Raw genomic sequence first — 23,515 nt, forward strand, 5'->3', positions numbered from 1 at the left:
GTCAGTGGTTCACTTCATTGTTTGTTTTTTGTACTCTACTACTTTATTCCACTCCATTGTTTTAGGAAGAATGTTAGACATAATGTAAATATACTACATTTAGGAATTATATGGTTGTCCTATGGAGATGTAACAGTAAACATTCTTGGTAATCTGTTTTCATAGATACTAAGAAAGACCTCCGAATGATCACCACATATTTGTTGGACATGCTTGTTAATAAGACTGTTTCTGGACATGGCAGAGATCAAGCTCTAATCCTGCTAAATAAAAACATCCCCCGGTATGACCTGAAAAATAAGGATAACTCCAAGACTCTCTTTGTGGTGGACACAGGTAAAGTTATCTTCTGAGTTATCGCTTCATTTACAAATGTCAATAATTTTAAAGCTTTACAGCAGGCATGTCAAACTCAGGGTACCCCGAGGGCCACATGAGTAACAAGAGGTTGTTGCGAGGGCCGCACACAGCAGCTAATGGCTAGGGCCTAGGGGACTGATCACTAATACCATGCATCGCAAAAATCTGGCATTTCTATTGCAGGCTACATAGAGTAGCCTACAATAGAAAGTATAGAATGACAGGCTGGAGCCTCACAAGGCTCCCGGCTGCCATAAAAATGCATGCAGGCCCCGAATCTTGCTCCAAGTGCCTGCGATTGCTGGTAAAATGGCTCCTCAGTTAAAGCTGGCAGACACCATTATTGTGTTGGTGTGCTAGGGAAGGGTTGGAGTGCTGGGGGGGGGGGTGCTGGGGAAGGGGGGATTCTGGATGTCTGGCCCTTCCTTGGGCCTGAGGACTGTTTTTTCCCACCCACTTGCAATTCTTGCACTTGGGGGTTAATAGGAGCACTACAGACTGTAATGCTCCAATTAACCCCCAAGTGAAAGAATTACAAGGTGGGTGGGAAAAAAAACCAGTCCTCAAGCCCAAGGAAGGGCCAGACAGACATCAAAAAGCCCCCTCCCCCAGCACCCCCTCCCCCAGCACCCCAACCCTTCCCCAGCACTCCAACCCCCCCCCCATCATCATACATCTAGTATTTATCCCCTATCCGTAGGATAGGGGTTAAATACTTGAAAAATCACAATTTCTTCTGCAGAAGCTTACCTGCTTCTGCTCTTCAGCCTGCACAGCGGTCTTGTCAGACCGCGTAGGACGCAGGCACACGTCAGGTACGGGCCTGATTACATGGCCAGGTCACCCGGCGTGTGGGGAGGAGGGGGCGGAGAGGAGGGAGGAGGGGGCGAAGTGGAGGGGGCGGAGAGGAGGGAGGAGGGGGCGAAGTGGAGGGGGCGGAGAGGAGGGAGGAGGGGGCGGAGCGGAACAGACAGAGACTTTTGTGCGGGACGAAGATATGCCTGTAAAGGGCATATCTCTAGGTCTCACTATCCTCCCTTTCCCTTCTATTGGTAATGCTGGGGTGTAACCCATGGCTGATTCACTTATTTTGATTTTACATTATCTTATTTTTCATGTGAAAGGTGTTGGGCAAATATATTATGATTAATTTGATTTTTTAATATATAGCTGCCATAAAATATTGATATATTTATCATAAAGCTTTTAAGTCCACTTAAGTGTCATCCACAAAATGATTATATTTTGTTTCTTTCCATCAGGCTTAAAAAAGATTCTTAAGGTTTTAAGCCAGATTCCTGAGTTGCCAAATTGCCTTCCTATGACATTCAATACCAGGTTAAATGCTTCAATTCTCCTAAATAAACTTTATGATGATCTACGTTGTGATCCAGAAAGAGATAACTTCAGACAGATCTGTGAGGAGTTTATAACGTAAGTCATCTTATCCCCAAATAACTAACATTTTTTTCTATGACAGAATTAGGCCTGGTTCACATCTGCGTACGGTATTCTGTTCGGGGTGGACTCCCCATATGGAATACGAAACGCAGATGTGAACTACGCCTAATTATTTCTGTTAGTGATAAACCAGTTAAAAACCTAGTCACATTACCTTGTAGAGGCGTTTCTAAAGTTTTCAAATATACCTTTGTTACCCTTGGTTCACACTAGCGTATGTATTCCGTTAGGGAGAGTCCGCATGGAGACCAACCCTTATTCAGCTTTGAAGCCCCATTATCATGTAGATCACTGGTATATTCATATGCAGATGTGGGGTAAAGTGCTTTGGAGGTGTCTTTGCTTGCCAGGGCTTTGGTCTTACTTCTATATTCCTGGGTAAAACACTTTTCCGCTAATTTGCATATGAAAAACACGGCAATTTAATTGAAAATGGGGCTCCATAATAATCCATAATGGGATAAAAAAAAGTACATTGTGATTCCTATATGGGGCTTGCAATCTACATTTAAAAAAATAAATAAATTGAATTTGCTGCTCACATAAAAAAACACTGTATATCATATACAATAAGTTATTTTGTCTTTGTGAACTTACTTGTTTTAATATGTCACAGTGGACAGTTTGACCCCAAAAATATGGAGAAGAACCTGCACGCCATTCAGACTGTGTCAGGCATCTTGCAAGGGCCCTTTGATTTGGGAAACAAACTTCTGGGACTGCAGGGAGTGATGGAAATGATGGTAGCATTGACGGCATCAGAAAATGAAGTAGACCAATTGGTTGCAGTGGAAGCTCTTATTCATGCCTCTACAAAACTCAGCCGTGCCACGTTCATTATAACCAATGGGGTGTCCTTGTTGAAAGAGATCTACAAGAAAACAAAGAATGAGAAAATAAAGATTCGTGCATTGGTGGTGAGTATGAGCGATAGGTTCATAGTTCTAATACCCACTGTAGACTGTACAGTACATATGTAATATAACTCAACATAGCTCCATCATTTTATGGGAAAATTAGATGAGTAAAACCAAAAAGCCCAAAAAACTAAATAAAATGAAAGATTTTGTGTCACCTGACAAAACTGCTAGGGCAAAGCCGACTTACAATACTGTGCAAGCAGCCATTTTCTTGTGGCCGGCGGGCATGTGCAGTCGGCTTTGCCCTAGGTCCGAGGCCTAGAAGTTTGAAGCCAACCCCTGGAAGAAGACGCAATGAAGACCCCGTTCCTGAAGAAGATGGAGGAGGCGCTGGAGAGTTCTCTTGCAGCATTGGGGATGTCCTCAGTGCTGTTTGAGTGCTGGGGCCCTCCCCCAGTGCTGTGAGAGAACTCATTTGCATACCGACGAAAACCGGATTATATACCAAACGGCGGCCCAGAGAAGACATCTAAAGGTAGGAGACGAATAACTTTTCTTAAAGGGGCTCTATCAGCAAAATCATGCTGATAGAGCCCCACATATGCGTGCATAGCCTTTAAAAAGGCTATTCAGGCACCGTAAATGTTATATTAAAGTACCCCCCCGTTTTAAAATAATAACCTAAAAAAGAATGTGCTCTACTTACGGATCGTGCACGCTGGGCGGGCATTCTGGGTGTGTCTTCATCTTCTTCCACGCCTCTTCTTCCTCCGATGTCCTCCGGTCCCGTCTTCCTCCGGCGCTCGCTCGCGGACACTGACATAAAAAACGGCCTGGGCGCATGCGCAGTAGCATGCGGCTTCTACTACAGCTACTACGCATGCGCCCAGGCTATCACTGTCCGTTCGCGAGCGCTGGAGGAAGACGGGACCGGAGGACACAGAATCTCTCAGTAATGTAGAGGCGTGGAAGAAGATGAAGATGAAGACACACCCAGAATGCCCGCCCAGCGTGCACGATCCGTAAGTAGAGCACATTCTTTTTTAGGTTATTATTTTAAAACGGGGGGGGGGAGAGTAGTTTAATATAACATTTACGGTGCCTGAATAGCCTTTTTAAAGGCTATGCACGCATATGTGGGGCTCTATCATCATGATTTTGCTGATAGAGCCCCTTTAAGGCTATTCCTACGTTATAGGCAGAAAACATTGAGTTTAAATGATAGGATCCCTTTAATGCATTTCCATCGTGCTATTGGGGCACCCTACAATACCAATAAACCCTAAATACAATACCAATAAACACTGTATTACATTACTGAGAGATTATGACTAACTAGAGTAATTCAATCTGAATTTCAGGGTCTTTGTAAACTGGGATCAGCTGGAGGTACAGACTATGGATTACGACAATTTGCAGAAGGATCTACTGATAAACTTGCCAAACAATGCAGAAAGTAAGTATGTTATATAATAATACATCACCTGTAAACTGTAAAATGATACATAACATGGCCTTGAGACATGACCAATGCTTAAAAATGACTATATTACCGCACATTCTTTCTCTTTATACATAATGCTAGCTAGTTCATCACTTGATACTTTGATCTTTTAATCTAACATGTTATTCCTTCTTCGTCATAGATGGTTGTGTAACCCAAGCATTGACTTACAGACTAGGAAGTGGGCAGTGGAAGGGCTGGCATATTTGACATTAGATGCTGATGTAAAAGATGAATTTGTTGAAGACGAGCAAGCTCTCCAAGCCATGTTTGAGATGTCTAAGGTGTGTAAGATCATGTACACATCTTCTAGTGGTATCATACAGCTGTATATGGAAGTACTAACTGCAGGATTTCTATTATGTGCAGACTAGTGATAAGACCATTCTTTACTCTGTGGCTACAACTCTGGTCAACTGCACAAACAGCTATGATGTGAAGGAAGTCATTCCAGAGCTTGTCCAGCTGGCTAAGTTTTCCAAGCAGCATGTTCCAGAAGAACATCCAAAGGCAAGTAGTATTGTGGAATAACATCATCCTGGTACATGACAGAGTATTTGATCTGGACGTGATTGTAAGTTTTAATGAGATGTGCTGATAAAAGAGTCAGTGTTAACCATATAAATGTACAAGCTGCTACCTCCCGTGAAAGTATCTAATTGTCACTTATATTTTTGTTGCAGGATAAGAAAGACTTTGTAACTAAACGTGTAAAGAGACTACTAAAGGCTGATGTCATCTCAGCTTTAACCTGCATGGTGAAGACAGACAATGCCATTCTTACAGACCAAACCAAGGAACAACTAGCTAGGTAATATTCCATTAACTGCCATGCGCCACTCATACACTGGCCACATAGCACGTCATATGTTAAAGGGACACTCTAGTTTACATCATTGAGTCATGCACCCATCCCCCCCCCCCTCCCTAGCATAACATAGTGTGCCAGTTTCATCCTAATGGAGTGAGCACAGATAAAAAACGTGTAAACAGCCATGTTTTTTAAACCCTGCTATACATACTAAGTAGCTGTCAGAGGACTATTTGTCTGGTCGAGGGCCATTCCCCTGACTCCTCCACTATACACTTGGTTTGTGTGAGTGTGCATGTGTTTTCATTGGAGAAAGCCTCTTTCAGATTTTTTAGTTCCCGCAAAATTAGTTAATTCATTCCCGAAAAAAGGGCGTTACAGTGCGCAGAAGAGACGCTACTTGAACACCAATGGATGTTAATCTAATCATTCACGGAGATCGCAACTAGCCACCATGACGCCATAAGGGAAAAAGCCTGAATTAGAAAAAAACAAGAGGTTAATGACCCCTATATTTTATTGGTATATAAATAGAAGTTTATTGTTTTTATATAAAGTCTTCATCCAATGTCCTGCTGATAAAAAAAAGTGTTTGTGCCACCTAAAAGATTTAGTCATCTAGGTGATTCCTGGCACATTTATGCTGGCCAATTATCCGTAACAAGCATTCCTAGAAATTGGCCCAATAATAGGCCCATGTTCTAGCGCCTTAGAGTTATGAATTTCAAATTTCCTTTAGGCTGGGGTCCCAAATGGCCGAAACACCATGGTTTGGTTTCTCTTGAATCCCATCCTCACCTTACAGAAAAATATGCTCACCAGAATTGCTGAAATTTCCAAAACCGCTGCAGTTTTGGAAATCACAGCATGTCAATTATACTTACGGAAATGCCAGCGGTTTCACTATCAGTATAATTGAAGCAGAAAGCGCTGTGGGAACAACTGCGATGTGTTTCCACTTTGGTCTTTTCCGCAGCACTTTTTCACTAAAGCGTGCCATGTGCGACTTTAGCCTTACAGATAATAGCCACTATATTTTACTCAGAAAGGGAGTGCTTTTCCCTGGTAAAAACTTTTAAAAACGGCAAACAAATCTAAGATTCATAGATTTTTATGAAAAACTTGATGTAGTCTGGTGAAATAGGTCGTAGTTCCTAGCAGGTACCTATACACATTAGAGAAACATCACAGCAATGATGGACTTGTTCTTCAAGGAGAAAAGCAAAAAGTCCACCATTATCAGTGTTGACTATTATGCTATTTTATTTTATTTTATTACTATTAGACTACTTGACATTTAGCTTAATTAGGACAGGGGGAATTGAATGGGGAAATTGAAAGGAACTAACAAATGATATCTTAATCCAGCAGAATGCAGTAGGGATTCCCTTATTCTTAATGACTTTAGAATCTTAGCTATACATCTCTGATGAACCTATGGTTTGGCTATACATACGGGAGGAAACATATTGGTATTTACATATTATTACAACTGGCAGATTATTGTTCAAAGGTGATAGATTTTTAATACTATGCAAGAGTAGGCAATTTATTTGATAGTATAGGCTACTTATGTGCAAAATTAGTTCCTGTAAAAAGGGCATCACAGTGAGCAGCAGAAACGCTAAATGACCACTAATGGACGTTAATCTAATTATCCATGGAGAAAGCAACTATCTACTGTAACACCATATGGGACAAGCCTGAATTAGGATAAACAAGGGTGTCTAATGGCCTCTTTATTTTAATGGTATATAAATAAGTTTATTGTTTTTATATAAAGTCTTCAATCAGGCAGAAACATATATATAAATTAGAGTCAAACCATTGCTTTATTTATTGTAACTCCCACTTGTATTTTGCATCAGCCTTTGTATAAGGCCATTGAAACCAAACAGTGACTGATGTGATGTGATATCACTTTTTGTCTTCCCCTACATCAACACTGACTGATGTTATATATCACCTATTGTCTCCTCCTGCATCGGTCGTGCAATAGCGCCTTTATAGAATAGAAACACAAACCTTTGCCCTGATTTCTCATATCTTATCCAAATGCTCAGGTTGATGAATAGTGCAAATACAAATGATTTTTAAAATGTATGTCCTGATTATATGAATGTGTTTTAGGGTTTTCTTAGCGTTGTGTGAAGATCCAAAGGACAGAGGAATAATTGTCGCACAAGGTGGAGGCAAGGTAAATACAAAGTAATACATTGGTATATAGCCTCTTGAACCTACCGTATATACCAGTGTTTTACGGCATAACTGATATACTATGGATCATCTGTTTATTGATTTCATTCTGTTTTGCTAGGCCATGATACCTTTAGCTCTGGAAGGTACAGAAGCAGGAAAAACAAGGGCCGCTCATGGTCTGGCTAAGATAGCAGCTGTATCAAACCCTGACATTGCATTCCCTGGAGAACGGGTATGTGACACCATCTTTCACCATCTTTAAAACTTATGTTGTCTAAGGCCAATTCAGATGGCTGTGTGCAGTCTAGGTAATGCAATCTGTATGACACTTTTCCTGGACTGCTCATGGTTAGGCTGAATTATATTTACTTTTACTAGAGTTCCTTATCTTTTATTCAAATGGTTTGCTTGGAATATGGGACAGTAGATCCATGGCTGGGCTGGAGCTCACAGAGCTATATATCACAATGATGTAACAGGTCCCCGACTTGTGGGGGTCCATGAAATTCTGCTATTACACAAACTGTGCTACCTGCACACAGATATGACAGAAAAGAAGAATGGACTAAATATTGTAGATGTGAACATAAGTCATATTAGATTGTCTTAACTAAAATACTGCGCCAAACAATAAGTTCTGATACATATTGGGTCTAGTACAGGTTATCAGTTTCTGAATTGCTATGGCATTACTTTTCACAAGCAGAGATCTTGACAAATAATTTTATGTGTGATGAAAGTAATACATATTTTAGATCCATCAGAATAGTTTCATAAGGAGGTGATCACACTAATGTTGGATGTCTATTATGATAGGGTCTGTTAAAAAAAAACAAAAAATCTGACGCTCATAATAATTGACATTAATGGACACTAAACTATGTCAATGTGTCCGGGTTTTTTTAACTGGACCATTTAATGGATTAGTTATAAAAAAAATTACATATTAACATTAATGACTATTAATGTCCATTTTTTGTCTATTTTTTGTTTATGTTTTTTTTTGTTCTTCTTTCTGAGAATTTGATGAAAAAAATGAGAAATAATGACCACTAAAACTGACAACTGTCCATTACTATCCGTCATACATCCATTAGCCATAGACATTTATGTTAAAAAATAATGGACACTTAACATCCGTTATAAGTCTGTTATCTTCAACAGACCCAAAAGTCCTCCACTCTGCGTTATTTCGTCCGCCATAATAATGGACCTGTGGTGAATTTGATGGAAACAGATACACTAACAGAGATCAGAGCAAATACCATTGAAATCCATGGGATTTTTAGCGGATCTGTTGTTAACATTTTCTGACGTATGTTAACAATGGACACTAACAATGGTAGTGTGAACGCCTCTTTGCTTAAAAAACTTATGCAAGATTATGCTGTTATTATTTTAGGTGTATGAAGTGGTGCGTCCTCTGGTCAGTCTCCTGAACACAGAGAAAGACGGTATGCAGAACTTTGAAGCACTTCTCGGCCTGACCAACCTCTCTGGGAAGAGTGACAAATTAAGGTCTGTTATATGGATTTCTATTATTGATCCTGATTTTTTCCATAAATGTATAGTAGGGAGAGATAAGTTTCCAATACCCTCTTTTCAGTAACAAATTATTGCTTGTGCTACTTTTAAAAATATAGCAAATTTCTAAACTTACATGACCGTTTGCTATTCTAAGACCACTTAGCCCATTGGTTCCAGTACAGTTTTGAAAACCCAAATAAAAATGCAAGCTTAAATCCTTCCACGTTTTTGCTGCAGCATTCAAGAAAGTTTTGGAAATGTGTTCATGCCACAATGTTACAATCAATCAAGGAGTGTCTCAGTTACATGTTCTTGTAGTTCTGGATGCAGATGTTACTCTGTTGTGTATTTAGAGGATCTTATATACATGTTGGCTTATTCATAGATTATGGATATGATGGGACCAACATATATTGGACATTTATGCATATCCATATAATATCCATATCCATATTTATGCATATTTGGCATATCCACAGGACATGTTAATACCTCTTTAAGGCTGAGGCCCCACTTTTTATTGTTGCAAATTTTGCCGTGTTTATTTTTTTTTTAGCCAAAGCCAGGAGTGGATTGAGAAGAAGGTAGAAGTATAAGTACTTTCTATATATTTCCCATTCCTTTTGTAGCCATTCATGGCTTTGGCTCAAATAAACCACAGCAAAATCTACAACAAAAAAGCTGTTTTTCCTCATTATGGGGTCTTAGCCTAAAGGGGTTGCCAGGTCTCAATAAATAAATGTTATTATTTGTATAATGAAAAGTATACAATTATAAAGTTAAAGTTATTTCATTTTTGAAAATACCGTATTTTTCGGACTATAAGACGCACTTTTTTTCCCCAAAATTTGGGGGGAAAAGAAGGGTGCGTCTTATAGTCTGAATGTGGCGCCTGGCATCCGCTGTAATAGAGAGGCGGAAGCCGGCAAGGGATAGACGCCGGGGCCTGAGACATCGATGCGCTCCTCTGCCCTGCATGAAGCCAGCAGTGGCAGCGGCGATGCTATTCCGCTCCTCCCCCTGCTGGCTTCAGGCAGGGCAGAGGAGCGATGTCTCAGGCCCCGGCACCTGTGCCAGCGTCTATCCCTCGCCGGCATCCGCCTCTCTAGTACAGCGGATGCCGGGTCAGTATCGGTGGCCCCTTCTCCCCCGGGGCCGGTCCCCACCGGCCCCGTACCTGTGAAGTTGCAGGCCGGCTCCTGCGCGGCGATATCGCAGGAGCCGACCTGTTCGGGTGACAGCTGGGAGCCTAATGAGGCTCCCAGGCCTGTCACGGCTATATTAGTATTGCGGCTGGTCTCTATGACCAGCCGTAATACTAATAGACAGAATGTCCCATAGACGGCAATACACTTGTATTGCCGTCTATGGGACTTGCAATCAAGTGACCGCAGGTTCAAGCCCCCGGGGGGGAATAAAATAGTAAAAAAAAAAAAAAAAAAAAAACCTTTAAAAATATATAATAAACATATGAAATAAATAATAGTTCTAAATCACCTCCTGTTTTTTTTTCAATACAAGGTGATCTAAGAAATAGACGTTCCCCAAAATGGTATAACTAAAAAGTACATCTGGCCCCGCAAAAAAAAACACTCTATGCATCCCCGTACAGCTGCAGGGTCACCTGTCAATGTGGCCTTGCAGCTGTTGCAAAACTACAACTCCCATATATTAAATATTTTACCAGTTTTTGCTTCAAATTTTTTTTCCCTATTTTCCTCCTCTAAAACCTAGGTGCGTCTTATAGTCCAGTGCGTCTTATAGTCCGAAAAATACGGTAATTTCTGTATATGGTTTTCTGCATGTCTGTTTACTGTCATTCAATGTTCACTTCCAGAGGATAAAAATCCATCCATGGTCATGTGATGAATACACAGGTATACAGCTCGTTGTATCCACAGCTCCATAATTAGACGACTGTCTTGTAACGAGCTGTGTACCTGTGTGTCACATGACCATGGACTGTCCATCACATGACTATCATGACCATGGACTGTCCTTCACATGACTATCATGACCATGGACTGTGCATCACATGACTATCGTGACCATGGACTGTGCATCACATGACTATCGTGACCATGGACTGTCCATCACATGACTATCGTGACCATGGACTGTGCATCACATGACTATCATGATCATGGACTGGTTTTTATCCACTGGAAGTAAATAATGAATGATAGCAAGAAAATGTCAAGAAAAGTGGAAGGTATTGATCTAGAAAGTAAATTGTATAATTTTTCATTATACAAACAATAACATTTTCTGAAACTAAGAAGTAAGCTATACAGCCAGCCCAGAAATCTTATTACATTTTCAATACAAATATTTGAACCTGTCATTTCTCATTTTTACTACACAGACAAAAAATTATTAAGGAAAAAGCTCTGGCTGATATTGAGAATTACATGTTTGAGAATCATGAACAGATCCGACAAGCTGCCACTGAATGTATGTGTAACTTGGCAGTGAATAAAGAGGTAAGTGAATGTGATCTTGGCAGTACAGGCAATATTATATTCATAGGCTTAGGCTCAAGTGTCCAAAAAAGGCCCAAACTAACCAGTCAGCTGTCACTGGGAATGAGTGAAATGGTTTGTAACAAATTTTCCAAAAATTTCAAATTCAGCTGAATCCAAGATTTTTGGAGTTCACCACTCACTAATCTCTTCACACCCCAGAGTATAACAATAGGAGGCACAGGAGATGTGAAAGAAATTATAAACATCTAAAGCATCATGATGTTGTTGCACCCCCACATGACCACTGACGCCCAATCACAGATCTGAGCCGTGACCCTCAGGAATGAAGATCAGACGCCGCAGTAGAGTCCTGGATGGAAGAGGAAAGAGGAGAATGATTTTTTATTTTTTTTTCATTTTCTGCACCTCCCCTGGGCCTCCAATGATCATACTCACTGAATAGACCCCGAAATATAATGATACCAGTTCCCACAAAACTTGCAGGCAAGAAAATTCATGAAACAAATCCTACAATGTTTGCCCATCACTACCTACAAACCACCTCCTAATGCTTACCAATACAGAGTATAGGAGATGAGGAACAGAGTTCAGAGGACCATTTGGTTGCATGGAGTCCATATAACTACAATGGCAACCCATAAATACCAACAGTCACTTAAAACCCTTTTGTTTCGTACCCTTTATAGTTTGTCTGAATGTACCGCTAATATCTTAAATGTGAGTTTTTCAATTGGGAAATTTTAGAAAAGTGAATTGGCTATAAGTTTTTATTCTACCTGTATATTGGCAACGATCTAGAAGACATTGAAATAAATCTACTTTATTCCATTGTAATAGGTTCAGGAGAGGTTCGTGGCTGAAGGAAATGATCGCTTGAAACTGGTGGTATTGCTATGTGGAGAGGAGGATGAGGTAAAACTGCAAAGAGCAGCAGCGGGAACACTTGCCATTCTAACCAGTTCCCAAAAGCGGTTGTGCCATAAAATGACTGAAGTTGTAAGTATAACTAGAATGACATTATCATTTTTACCGTCTATAGAACATAAGGTTTTATTTGTGTGACTCTGAATTCTGCAAGAGAAGGGACGTTTGGGGTTGACATACAATGGGCAAATTTTCTTAAATGTGCAGGAATTCTGGCTTTATTTGTTATGTAATCTGGCCTATATGCTTTGCACCAAGTTGTCTGCCTTGTCCAACAAGGGTTTTAGCAGAAAAGGAATTGGGCTTGCCAGAAAAGTGGGTGGAGCTTATAGGTGCTACAATCATGGCAATAACCAGTGGCGTAACTTGAGGGGGTGCAGAGGAAGCAGTCGCATAGGGGCCCAGGAGCCTTAGGGGCCCATAAGCGCTGGCATCGGTATTGAGATTGCCGCTTTCATCTGGCCCTTAAGCCAAGGAGACCCAAAGATTACCTGAACCACACTAAGGTTGATTATACTCCTTAGCACCCATAACCATCACTATCAAGAATTCTCTGTAGGTATGAGGTAGGGGGCCCCACACAAAAGATTGCATCGGGGCCCGCAAAACTGTAGTTACCCCACTGGCAATAACTGCCACATTTTAAGACTGTCTAGTCTAAATTTTCATTGTCTATAAATGAACAGGATTAGTCATTTTCCCCAATATGTTTCAATATCTTATCCATTCATTATAGTTAGATTATGTTGGAATTATATTGTTAGCTATATTGAAGCGGTAAATATTCCAGTTGATAATCAGATGTGTATTTATTTGTCCCCAGACAACACAGTGGATGGAGATCTTGCAGAGACTTTGTCTGAATGAGGACTTACAAGTTCAACATCGCGGAGTTGTCATTGCTTATAACCTCATCTCTGCAGATAAAGAGCTGGCAAAGAAACTGGTGGAGTCAGAGATGTTGGAGATCCTAACAGTCTATGGAAAGCAGGAAGACAATCCCAGCAAACAGCATATTATAGACGTGGCCAGACAAGCATTGGTTAAATGCTTAGACTATGGATTTATCAAGCCTTTGTCATGAATATAGATGTGTTATAAAACAGATCCCGTGTGCCAAAGGTGCATTCCCTTTGTTTGTTGGGGCATATTTGGTGTTATATATATAAGGGAAAGTGTATGTGTGCTTTGCTGATGCGCCCCGTCCCATCCATTACATTCTTGCAGAAAATATTTAATTTTTTTAAAATTTCAGGTAAATATTTTACTCCCTAAAATAAGTTCAACTTTGTAAAGTGGCTTTTAGGAAATAGTTTGTAGGTAATGGTTTTCCTGGAAGGCCACCTAATATATTTACTTTGTATTGTCTGCACGGATTCCACACCAAAACTCTACAACAAAGTGCTGTACAACACAGGTGAATGGGGTTGGTTCTGTAAAACTAACGCAGAATCTACACAAGCTATTTATATACAACATTGTCACATGAGTGTTCAGTTTTGAGAGCTCTTCATAGGAAACCACTTATAATTCCAATACGCAGAGACCGATATAGATGTACTAAAATGAACAGTAAATTGTAGAAAACAGACTTATTTGTTAAATGATTTCTAATTTATTTCTACAAATTGCCTGTGAATTATAATACAACTGTACTTGATTGGGGGAAAATGTTATGCTGCTGAATGAATTGTGGTTTGCTTGCATATTGCCATTGGTTTGGATGAACTGATTTTTGGTAGTTTATTTTTCCAAATATAATCTTTTTTTTTTTGGCAATTAATTTGTAGTAAAATCTTTAATAAAAATTTTATATTTATTTTTTGCTTCCATTTTATTGCAAATTATTCTACATTTTCTATTTAGTCTGTGTGTAGTATGTGAATTCACTGACTTCTCAATGTCTAGTACTTTTCTTTATACAGAATTCACTGAAGGGAGAGTAATCCCAAAAACAAGTACCAAAAATAAAAATAAAACTTCACCTTTATTTATTTTGCAGATAAAAAACAACAAAAAAGGTAAAAACGCATCTCCGGCAAACCAGGCAATGGAAACGCCAGATTTTTACTGGGTGTGCACTAGCCTTTGTGCCACATACCCTCGGAGGGTAGGAAAAATATGGGCGAGTAAATGTAGTTTAAATTCACCTATTCAGCCCTTTTACTAGGAGACCCTACCTCCCTACAATATACAAAGTATGTCCGGAGTATATTGGAACTGAATTCAAAATAGTATCAACCTCCAAAACCCAATATCATAGTGCAAATAGTGGGAGTATCCACTTCCTCCCTGAGGATACTGGCCTAACGCCACACCAACAGGAAGGGATAGCGGAAAAACTACACCACTGGGTATGGAGGATTCAGTCCATAGCTTCCAGACATACATATAACTACTGCAACTTTACCCTACGCGTTTCGTCTCATGCGAGACTCCTCAGGGGTATATAGTATGTCAATTTGTTGCAAATAAGTGGCATAAGCCACACGATAGTGCAAGTGTCTGGCGGTACGATGCACTGACCGCCGGCAGGACCGCTCCACAGACAGCGGTGAAGTGCCCTGTTACTGCCGGTCTTTTTAAATCAGTAACCACGCCCCCCGATATACTGCTCAGCCAATCTGGCGTCGCCTATAATGACACACCAGTAGCTCCGTATGTTAATAGAGTACACACCCCCTCCATGAATAGCTACGTACTGACAGGTACCTCCCTCCTTTCCTCTTGCCATATTACATCGCGGCATTGTCCGTAACCAATTGTCCAGCAGTTATCATGTATCAATCGTCTTGCTCTTGGATGATAATAATTTATTCGATGCACATGTAATGCTACAAATATTATCGTGATCCTCCCAATATGTGTTGATAGAGGACTACACATCAACATGTTTACACAGGATGACATCACACGCATGCGCCAAAACTTAGTAAAGAACCAAGATTGTATCACAAATGACTTAACACGCATGCGCAGGACTTTGTTACGGAACCATTAGGTAAGTCGACTCGTAATGGCGGAGGTATTGCATCAAAGCCTGTCACCATTCCCGATCCTTATCATGGGGGTGTATGAACGAGACTTGGTGAGTCATACAATCGGGGGCTATACACGTATACTGAAAACAGCAAAACAAGGGATATATTCACCAGGTATTTGCATGCTTACAATACAGCATTACTGAGTATCAAAAAGTATATCGCAGCACGGAACGGACAAAAAGGTATAACCCAATGTATCAGTATGTGTGACATCTAGTTTACCAAACACAAACAAATGTATCGAGATACCAATAAAGAAGGCTATAAAGAAGAAACGGAGCAATCGTTTAGAGGCGTTACAACCAAAATAGGGAAAAGAAATGGACAACTATACAGGTAAGTCGCAACAACCCACCATATTTTTAAATGAAACAAGAAAAATCCATTTGTTCATTAAGTCCCTTAGGGGATACTGTGTCCAATCTATATATCCATTGTGTCTCTTTTTGTAAAATGAGACGGTCCCAATCCCCTCCCCGCCTTGGTGGTCTAATCACCTCAATCACCTGGACCTTTAAACCTGTCACCAAACCTGCGTGACAGGTATTGAAGTGACGTGCTACTGGTGTGTCCCTTTCATTAAGCACATCACATACATGGTCTCTCACTCTCCTTCTCAGCTGTCTAATAGTTTTTCCTACATATAACATTGGACATGGACAACTAAGGAGGTAGACTACCCCCATGGTCGCACAGGTGGCAAAATCCCTACAAAAAAATGTTTTTCCTGTTTGTTTATTCCCAAACTCCTTATTTCTATCAATGAATGGGCATGCTGTGCACCTCCCACAGCTATGTGTGCCACCCCTCCTACCACCGGAGAGCCAAGTTTCCCCTCTAGGAATTTCAGGAAGTAGGCTATGGACCAGCCTGTCCTTGAGGTTTCGACCTCGTCGAAATGTTATATTGGGTTTATCACCCAACAAGTCGCCTATTTCAGCATCAGCTTTAAGGATGCCCCAATATTTTTGTAGCAGGGATCGTATCTCCTTATGACAAGAATCAAAAGTGCCAATCACCCTGCAACTTTCTGACCCTTGTATACGTGGTTTTGGGACCAGGAGTGTTTTCCGTTCTGTCTTTTGTGCCTTTCTAAATGCTCCCTGAATAACTGGTCTTGGGAATCCTCGCTCCTCAAACCTCTGTGACAATTCCCTTGATTCTTGAATGAATTCCGAATCAGAGGAGCAATTACGCCTTGCCCTCAAAAATTGTCCTACAGGGATCCCTCTTTTAAGGGGGGTTGGATGAGAGCTCCCCCAATTCAGAAGGCTATTCGTTGCAGTTGGCTTACGAAAGACAGTTGTGGCTATCTTCCCATCCTGCATTTTTTCCAACCTAAGGTCCAGAAAAGTCATGGAGTGGAAATCAAACTCCGCAGTAAATCTCAACCCTAGTGTATTGATATTAAGTTGGCTAACGAACCGTTCAAACTGTTCTTTTGACCCCTTCCACAAAATCAACACGTCGTCGATGTAACGACACCAGAGGTCAATATGTTCAGTCCACCAACTGTCATCGTCCGAGAAAACCACGGTTTCCTCCCACCAGCCGAGGAAGAGATTGGCATACGTGGGAGCCACAGGGCTCCCCATCGCCGTCCCCCTCAGCTGGTGGAAGGTCCGCCCCTCAAACAGAAAAATGTTTCTCTCAAGGACGAAAGCCAGCAATTTCATAACCAATTCGTTATGAGGTTGTAGCTGAATCCTTCTGGACCTGAGATAATGCCATACTGCCTCATATCCCTTTGCATGTGGGATCGAGGAATATAATGCCTCGACATCCAGACTGGCAAACGCACTCCCTTCCTCCATCACCACACCATCCAATTTCTTTAGGACTTCCATAGTATCCCTAGTATATGATGTAAGTCCCAGAACAAATGGTCTCAGTATATTATCCAAATAAATACTTAAATTCTGTGTAAGACTGTCAATTTGGGACACTATGGGTCTACCCCTAAGAGGCTGCAGCCCCTTATGAATTTTGGGCAGTGCGTAAAAAGTAGCCAGTACTGGATGTCGAGGAAACAAAAAATCCTTCTCTTGTTGGTCAATAAGTCCATCCTGCAATGCATGGTCAAGGATTGCCTTCAGTTCAGACCTGTATTCACCCACTATCTCCTTATTGATTATCTCATAACAATCAGTGTTTTTTAGCATGCTCCAACACATATCTGTATATCTTTCCCTGTCCAGGGCTACCACATTGCCTCCTTTGTCAGCGCATTTTAGGACTAACTTATAGTCCCTTTCCAGTGCAAGTAGGGCTTCCACCTCATTTTTACTTAAATTAGACTGATACAATTCGTTACTAATTCCCTCCATCTCTCTTAATCCATCTGACACCAACTGGGTAAATAGGTCAATATGAGTAAAATCCCCCGGAGGGGGCTGCTTTTTGCTCGATATTTTCAGATTGGTAAATGGGCCTTTTCCTTCTATCTGTTCTGATTCATTAAGAAGGTCCTCCAATACTTTTAGACCCTCATAATCTGTAGCTTCCAAACCCACCTCCTCACATTTTTCACGCCTCAATTTCATATGATGTTTCTTCCACTTCAATTTCCTGGCAAAAAGATTAATGTCCTTTACCCAGTCAAAAGAATTAAATTTAACTGTCGGGACATAAGAATATAGATGTGTTATAAAACAGATCCCGTGTGCCAAAGGTGCATTCCCTTTGTTTGTTGGGGCATATTTGGTGTTATATATATAAGGGAAAGTGTATGTGTGCTTTGCTGATGCGCCCCGTCCCATCCATTACATTCTTGCAGAAAATATTTAATTTTTTTAAAATTTCAGGTAAATATTTTACTCCCTAAAATAAGTTCAACTTTGTAAAGTGGCTTTTAGGAAATAGTTTGTAGATAATGGTTTTCCTGGAAGGCCACCTAATATATTTACTTTGTATTGTCTGCACGGATTCCACACCAAAACTCTACAACAAAGTGCTGTACAACACAGGTGAATGGGGTTGGTTCTGTAAAACTAACGCAGAATCTACACAAGCTATTTATATACAACATTGTCACATGAGTGTTCAGTTTTGAGAGCTCTTCATAGGAAACCACTTATAATTCCAATACGCAGAGACCGATATAGATGTACTAAAATGAACAGTAAATTGTAGAAAACAGACTTATTTGTTAAATGATTTCTAATTTATTTCTACAAATTGCCTGTGAATTATAATACAACTGTACTTGATTGGGGGAAAATGTTATGCTGCTGAATGAATTGTGGTTTGCTTGCATATTGCCATTGGTTTGGATGAACTGATTTTTGGTAGTTTATTTTTCCAAATATAATCTTTTTTTTTTTGGCAATTAATTTGTAGTAAAATCTTTAATAAAAATTTTATATTTATTTTTGCTTCCATTTTATTGCAAATTATTCTACATTTTCTATTTAGTCTGTGTGTAGTATGTGATTTCAAAAGAAAAACAGTAAGGGAGCTAAACAGTCCAGTTCAACCTTGCTATGCCCAAATGGAGGAGCAACAGCACCACAAGACCTTTGGAGACCCCTAATACCCAACTCACCTGCCAAAGGCCCATCACAGAGTTCATCTCTCATTCGAATGTGGTGACTTCAGCCAGGAACAACATGGTACCTCCAGCCCCTTCACCACTGAATGCAAGAAACGGCCAAGTAACCACTGAGGAGAGACAAGTTATGGTGACTGGCTTCCCAGCTGTTAAACTTAGAAACCCGCAGACACCACCATCTGATTGACTGACTTCATTGTCAGCGTGCTGGCCCTCGGGATACCTCTACTCCTAGAGACGCTTTGTACTGTCTCTTCAATTATACTGACAAAGAGGCAATCCTCAAGGATGCTTGGTTCCACAAGCCTGTAAATATAGGAGATGCCACTGTCCACCCATTTCCAGATGCATATTTTTGCACCCTGGCTATAAGATGTGTACTTTATCCCCTATTGGATCTTATTAAATATAGATCAGACTCCTACCACTGGGGCCACACATTTCACCTAATAATTAGAAAGAATGCAGGAACCTTCATACTTGGGCACTACAGTGACCTGGATGACCTATTTGACTTTCTTAGCACTGACTCCATTTCTGTCCCTAATTGGATGACACTGGGATATCCAGTGCCATTTCCTCAATGGCGCAGGCAGGGTTCCCTGGGGCACCTCCCTGACTCAGCTTCAACTATATCCAGCATCCCGAGTCTGGTCCCAAGAGAGGAAAATCACATGACCTGCAAGGCCGGATCTCTCGACCCATTTACCCACTGATGCCTGATGATTTCCTATGTTGAGCAGCCTGCATTTGGCTTGGTGAACTGTAAAGTGAAGTCGATGAATGTAAAGGGGCTTCATATCTCAGAGAAGCACTCCATCCTTATTAACCTGTTAAAGAGAACACACCTACATAGTGTGTTTTTGCAGGAAACACATTTGTGTTCCCAAAAACCATACAAGCTATCTAACCCTTGTTTTCCATAGCTTCACCCGATTCGAAGACCAGAGACATTAGTATCCTGATCTCCCAAACTGTTCCTTGTGAACACTCACACTGATGATGATGATGGGCATATGCTCCTGCTGAAGGATCATATAGCCTTGCAGACATACTGTACATCTTAGCCTCCTTGAACATTTCCCAACTTAACACAGCGATGGATTCTCGCAAATTTGTAGATGGCTTGTTGGTCATTGGCTGAGACTTCAATGTCACGTTTGACCCAAAAGAGGATGTTTCTTCGGGTCATCCCATCACTCCAGTACCTACCTGGTGTGTCTTCGACACTTGTTGCACTCTCACTGTCTCATCAATGCCTGGTGGTAGAGGTCACTGTTCAGTGCCGCAGCCCAATAGAGTAGGGACCCACTATAAAGAGGTCACTGTGAAGTGGCTAGTGGGCTTTTACATCTTGATCAATATGTACACTAAGAACCTCACTTTCAATATTGTAGAATTTGTTGAGAAGCACAAGATTGATGTATAAGTTTGGGATGTGCAGCCCATGTCTTTTTTTCTTCTTCGATATTCTATGAATAGCCATCCAAAGGCGGTAGGCATGAGGGCAGGACCACCACATATGGAGTGTAGTGCCTACAGCGTCACAGTCCCTGAAACAGAGGGACGATGCGGCAGGGTAAAAGCTATGGAGGCGATGGGGAACCACTTAAGTCCTGTGAAGACTTTTCATTGAAGGCTCCATAAGGGTGAGCTGCCAACTACCCTTAGTAATAGTTGTGCTGCTGTCAATCCATTGATCAGGGGTGAGGGGAGAGTCTAGGTCCTGTTTCCAGGCAGCCATAAAGTCTAATTTAGAGTCAGAGGGTGGGATTTTCAGTAAACAGTATATAAATGAGAAAAAGCCTCTATCAGCTCCTCTTGGAGAAAACTGAAAGACCTGTGGTGTCCTAAAGGTCTCTGAGGGAAGCAGGGTATATATATTGGTAAAGTATTCTCTGGCTAAGACCCACCAGTTAGAAAGGAAATCAGTAAGACGCTATAACAGTGCATATCTCCACCAAATACTTCCAGAAATAGTTGAGGAGGAAAGAGGGTTGAAAAACAGGAGTATTTGTGATTAAATCGGCACTGCAACTTGTAGGGAAAACAGACCCTCCTCCACAATTGTAATATATAATCAGTCACTTTAGCGTCTATTGGGAGGGTGCATGATGTAGACTTTTGGGTCTACAATAAGGCTTATAGGGAAGATGGGGCTACTAGTGTAGTTTCTAGCTCAACCCAGTAACAGCTATTTTAACAGTCCACCTGTCTCTTTCTCTGGTCCTCCACAGCAACAGTAAGGAGACGCCAATATAAACCTAGCGTAATGGATCATCTGATACAGATGTAAGCCGGTCTTGCATCTAATCTAGTTGTATAGATAAACAAAGACTAAATAAGACATTTAAGTGCAGAAATATACAAATCAAAACAGCAAACAAATATAAAATCAAAAATGCTTTATTAATGCAAATATATATATATATATATATATATATATATATATATATGCCTTCTAACTGTTTACAGTAAATGATTTTAGCTACAATGCAAGCTTCTTATTACAATTGCAGCTATGTACCAAGATTTGTGAGGCATGACTGAACAACCTGGAAACTGGTTAGTGTGTGATACAAAGGAAAAGTCACCCTCTTTAGAGATAGCTTACAAAAAGAATAACAATTGTGTGTGTATGTAAAAAATATGCAAATCTATTCTCCAGGATGTAATTAGGAGAACAGTGCACTCTGTATGCCGCCCTCTAGAGGGCATGCCAAATCAGTATCCCTGCGCTATGCTGAGGAGGCCCAAAAGGCCGAAACAGCGCTGTCCATAGCTGGGAATCTGTTACTTTTGGAATAGAAATACTAATTTGGCAATTAAATCCGCATCGTGATAGTAGACTTTTTAACTGAGTCATGCATGATGTTAAGGGGGCTGCCCTCTAGAGGTGGCATACAGAGTGCACTGTTCTCCTAATTAAATCCTGGAGAATAGATTTGCATATTTTTACCCAGAATCCCTAGCGGAGTAGGAATGACTTGTAAGTCTCCGTACTGCCTATGTAGGCACACACTCTCCCTAATCTGTACGATTATCCCCTGACCCTATGTGTACGTAGTGAACATAGCACTGCTCTTCAGAGAATATTCTGGTCTTTTATTGCTATTTAAACCTATGTTTCTTACCTACTCCAGGTAATACTCCATTTGTAATATTAGTCTCATCTTGAGCATTGATGGAATATTGCTAGCACATACAGTAATTTTGTGGAAACTGGGATATGATCTCTGGATGGAAAGCCTTTTCATTAAGACTCACTACTAGCATAGTATACATTAAAAATTTCCACAAAATTTCCATTGGATTTCTTCTTTAAGGGGGAGTTCACACGGAGTTACGTGCTGCGTGATGTGGCACGTAGACGCCGCGGGACCCTTTGCCAGCCGTACACGCTCCCATTGAAATCAATGGGAGCGGGGATCGTATGCGCCGCGCTAGTTTGCTGCCGTGCATTTATTCACTGAAATCAATGGGAGCGTGTACGGCCCGCAAAGGGTCCCGTGGCGTCTACGTGCCACATCACGCGGCACGTAACTCCGTGTGAACTCCCCCTTAAAGAGTAACTCCAAGAAACACTGACAAGTGAATCAGGGGGCATTTCACACTTGCGCCTGTTTCCATCCTCAGCCCCAGAGAAACTGGACAGTGGACAGATTCTCGGCAGTCAATTTTAAAACCGATTCATTTGAATGGATTTTAAAAGCAAACCACGGGTGTCTGCCTGAAGCCTCGCTGCGGGGAAACCGTTTATTTCTGGCCAAACACAAAGTCCTGCATGTCCGACCGAAACCCTCCCCAAAAAATGGCTATCCATTCAAATTAATTGGTTTTAAAATTGACTGCCGGGATGCCGTCTCCTGCCCAATTTATCTTGGGCTGATGACAGAAACCCGTCAGAATGACACAGGGCGGACACACAGCGAGAATGCCCCCCTCAGGCTCAGGCTGTTCACTCAGCCTGGTATCCTTCATCAGCCTCCTTTCTTAGGCCGGGTTCACACGGAGTTACGTGCCGCGAGATTTGGCACGTAGACGCCGCGTGACCCTTTGCGTGCCGTACACGCTCCCATTCATTTCAATGGGAGCGGGGAGCGTATGCGCCGCGCTAGTTTGCGGCCGTGAATAAATGCACGGCCGCAAACTAGCGCGGCGCATACGCTCCCCGCTCCCATTGAAATGAATGGGAGCGTGTACGGCACGCAAAGGGTCACGCGGCGTCTACGTGCCAAATCTCGCGGCACGTAACTCCGTGTGAACCCGGCCTTATATGCACTGGTACTATTCATTTATGGAAAATAGTTGTAGAGTTGGAGGTACACTTGAAATTTCCCTTCTGAACCACAAACATATGTAGACACCCTCAGCCCCTGCAAACACTCTAGTCTGCATTAGGGTATGGTCCTATGTAGCATCTGATGTGCAGCAGAGACACGGCCATACTAGCCTGAGCTTGCTTTCCAAGTTGACTTTTAAAATTCATTGTTATTGAGTCATAATGGCCATGTCATTTTGCAGCACACCAAGCTAGAGGCATTTTGAGACATTTTACTTCTTTATTTCACTTTACCCTAGATCAATATTTTGCATTAGGAACTTAGAGAAAAATAATAATGGAAAGATTTGCTCTTTTTCTGCATTTTGATTTCACTGGTTTTAGCTACATTGTTGTTAAATAGCGAGTAATATCTTGCCATGTGAAAGTGGTACCTGTACTGCTTCCTGAAATACCAAATACAACATAGCAGTTGCCAGCTCAGAGGTTTGACTACTTGAGGCTGAG

General features: G+C 41.2%; 1 protein-coding gene across 1 annotated transcript in view; it reads left to right on the forward strand.

Annotated features, from left to right (window-relative positions):
* Window positions 1–13,951, forward strand: part of UNC45B (unc-45 myosin chaperone B) — a 29,942-nt gene extending 15,991 nt beyond the window's left edge. Inside the window, exons 8-20 of the mRNA XM_075264759.1 lie at window positions 166–336; window positions 1,623–1,794; window positions 2,438–2,738; window positions 4,043–4,137; window positions 4,328–4,469; window positions 4,555–4,695; window positions 4,869–4,996; window positions 7,127–7,193; window positions 7,314–7,427; window positions 8,598–8,713; window positions 11,088–11,205; window positions 12,046–12,204; window positions 12,956–13,951. Coding sequence (XP_075120860.1) covers window positions 166–336; window positions 1,623–1,794; window positions 2,438–2,738; window positions 4,043–4,137; window positions 4,328–4,469; window positions 4,555–4,695; window positions 4,869–4,996; window positions 7,127–7,193; window positions 7,314–7,427; window positions 8,598–8,713; window positions 11,088–11,205; window positions 12,046–12,204; window positions 12,956–13,216 — 1,985 coding nt within the window. The 3' untranslated portion in view covers window positions 13,217–13,951. The remainder of the gene's footprint in view (window positions 1–165; window positions 337–1,622; window positions 1,795–2,437; window positions 2,739–4,042; window positions 4,138–4,327; window positions 4,470–4,554; window positions 4,696–4,868; window positions 4,997–7,126; window positions 7,194–7,313; window positions 7,428–8,597; window positions 8,714–11,087; window positions 11,206–12,045; window positions 12,205–12,955) is intronic.
* The last annotated feature ends 9,564 nt before the right edge of the window (window positions 13,952–23,515 follow it).

This window comes from Leptodactylus fuscus, chromosome 2 (genome assembly GCF_031893055.1).
Source record: "Leptodactylus fuscus isolate aLepFus1 chromosome 2, aLepFus1.hap2, whole genome shotgun sequence".
NCBI classification, from domain to species: Eukaryota; Metazoa; Chordata; class Amphibia; order Anura; family Leptodactylidae; genus Leptodactylus; species Leptodactylus fuscus.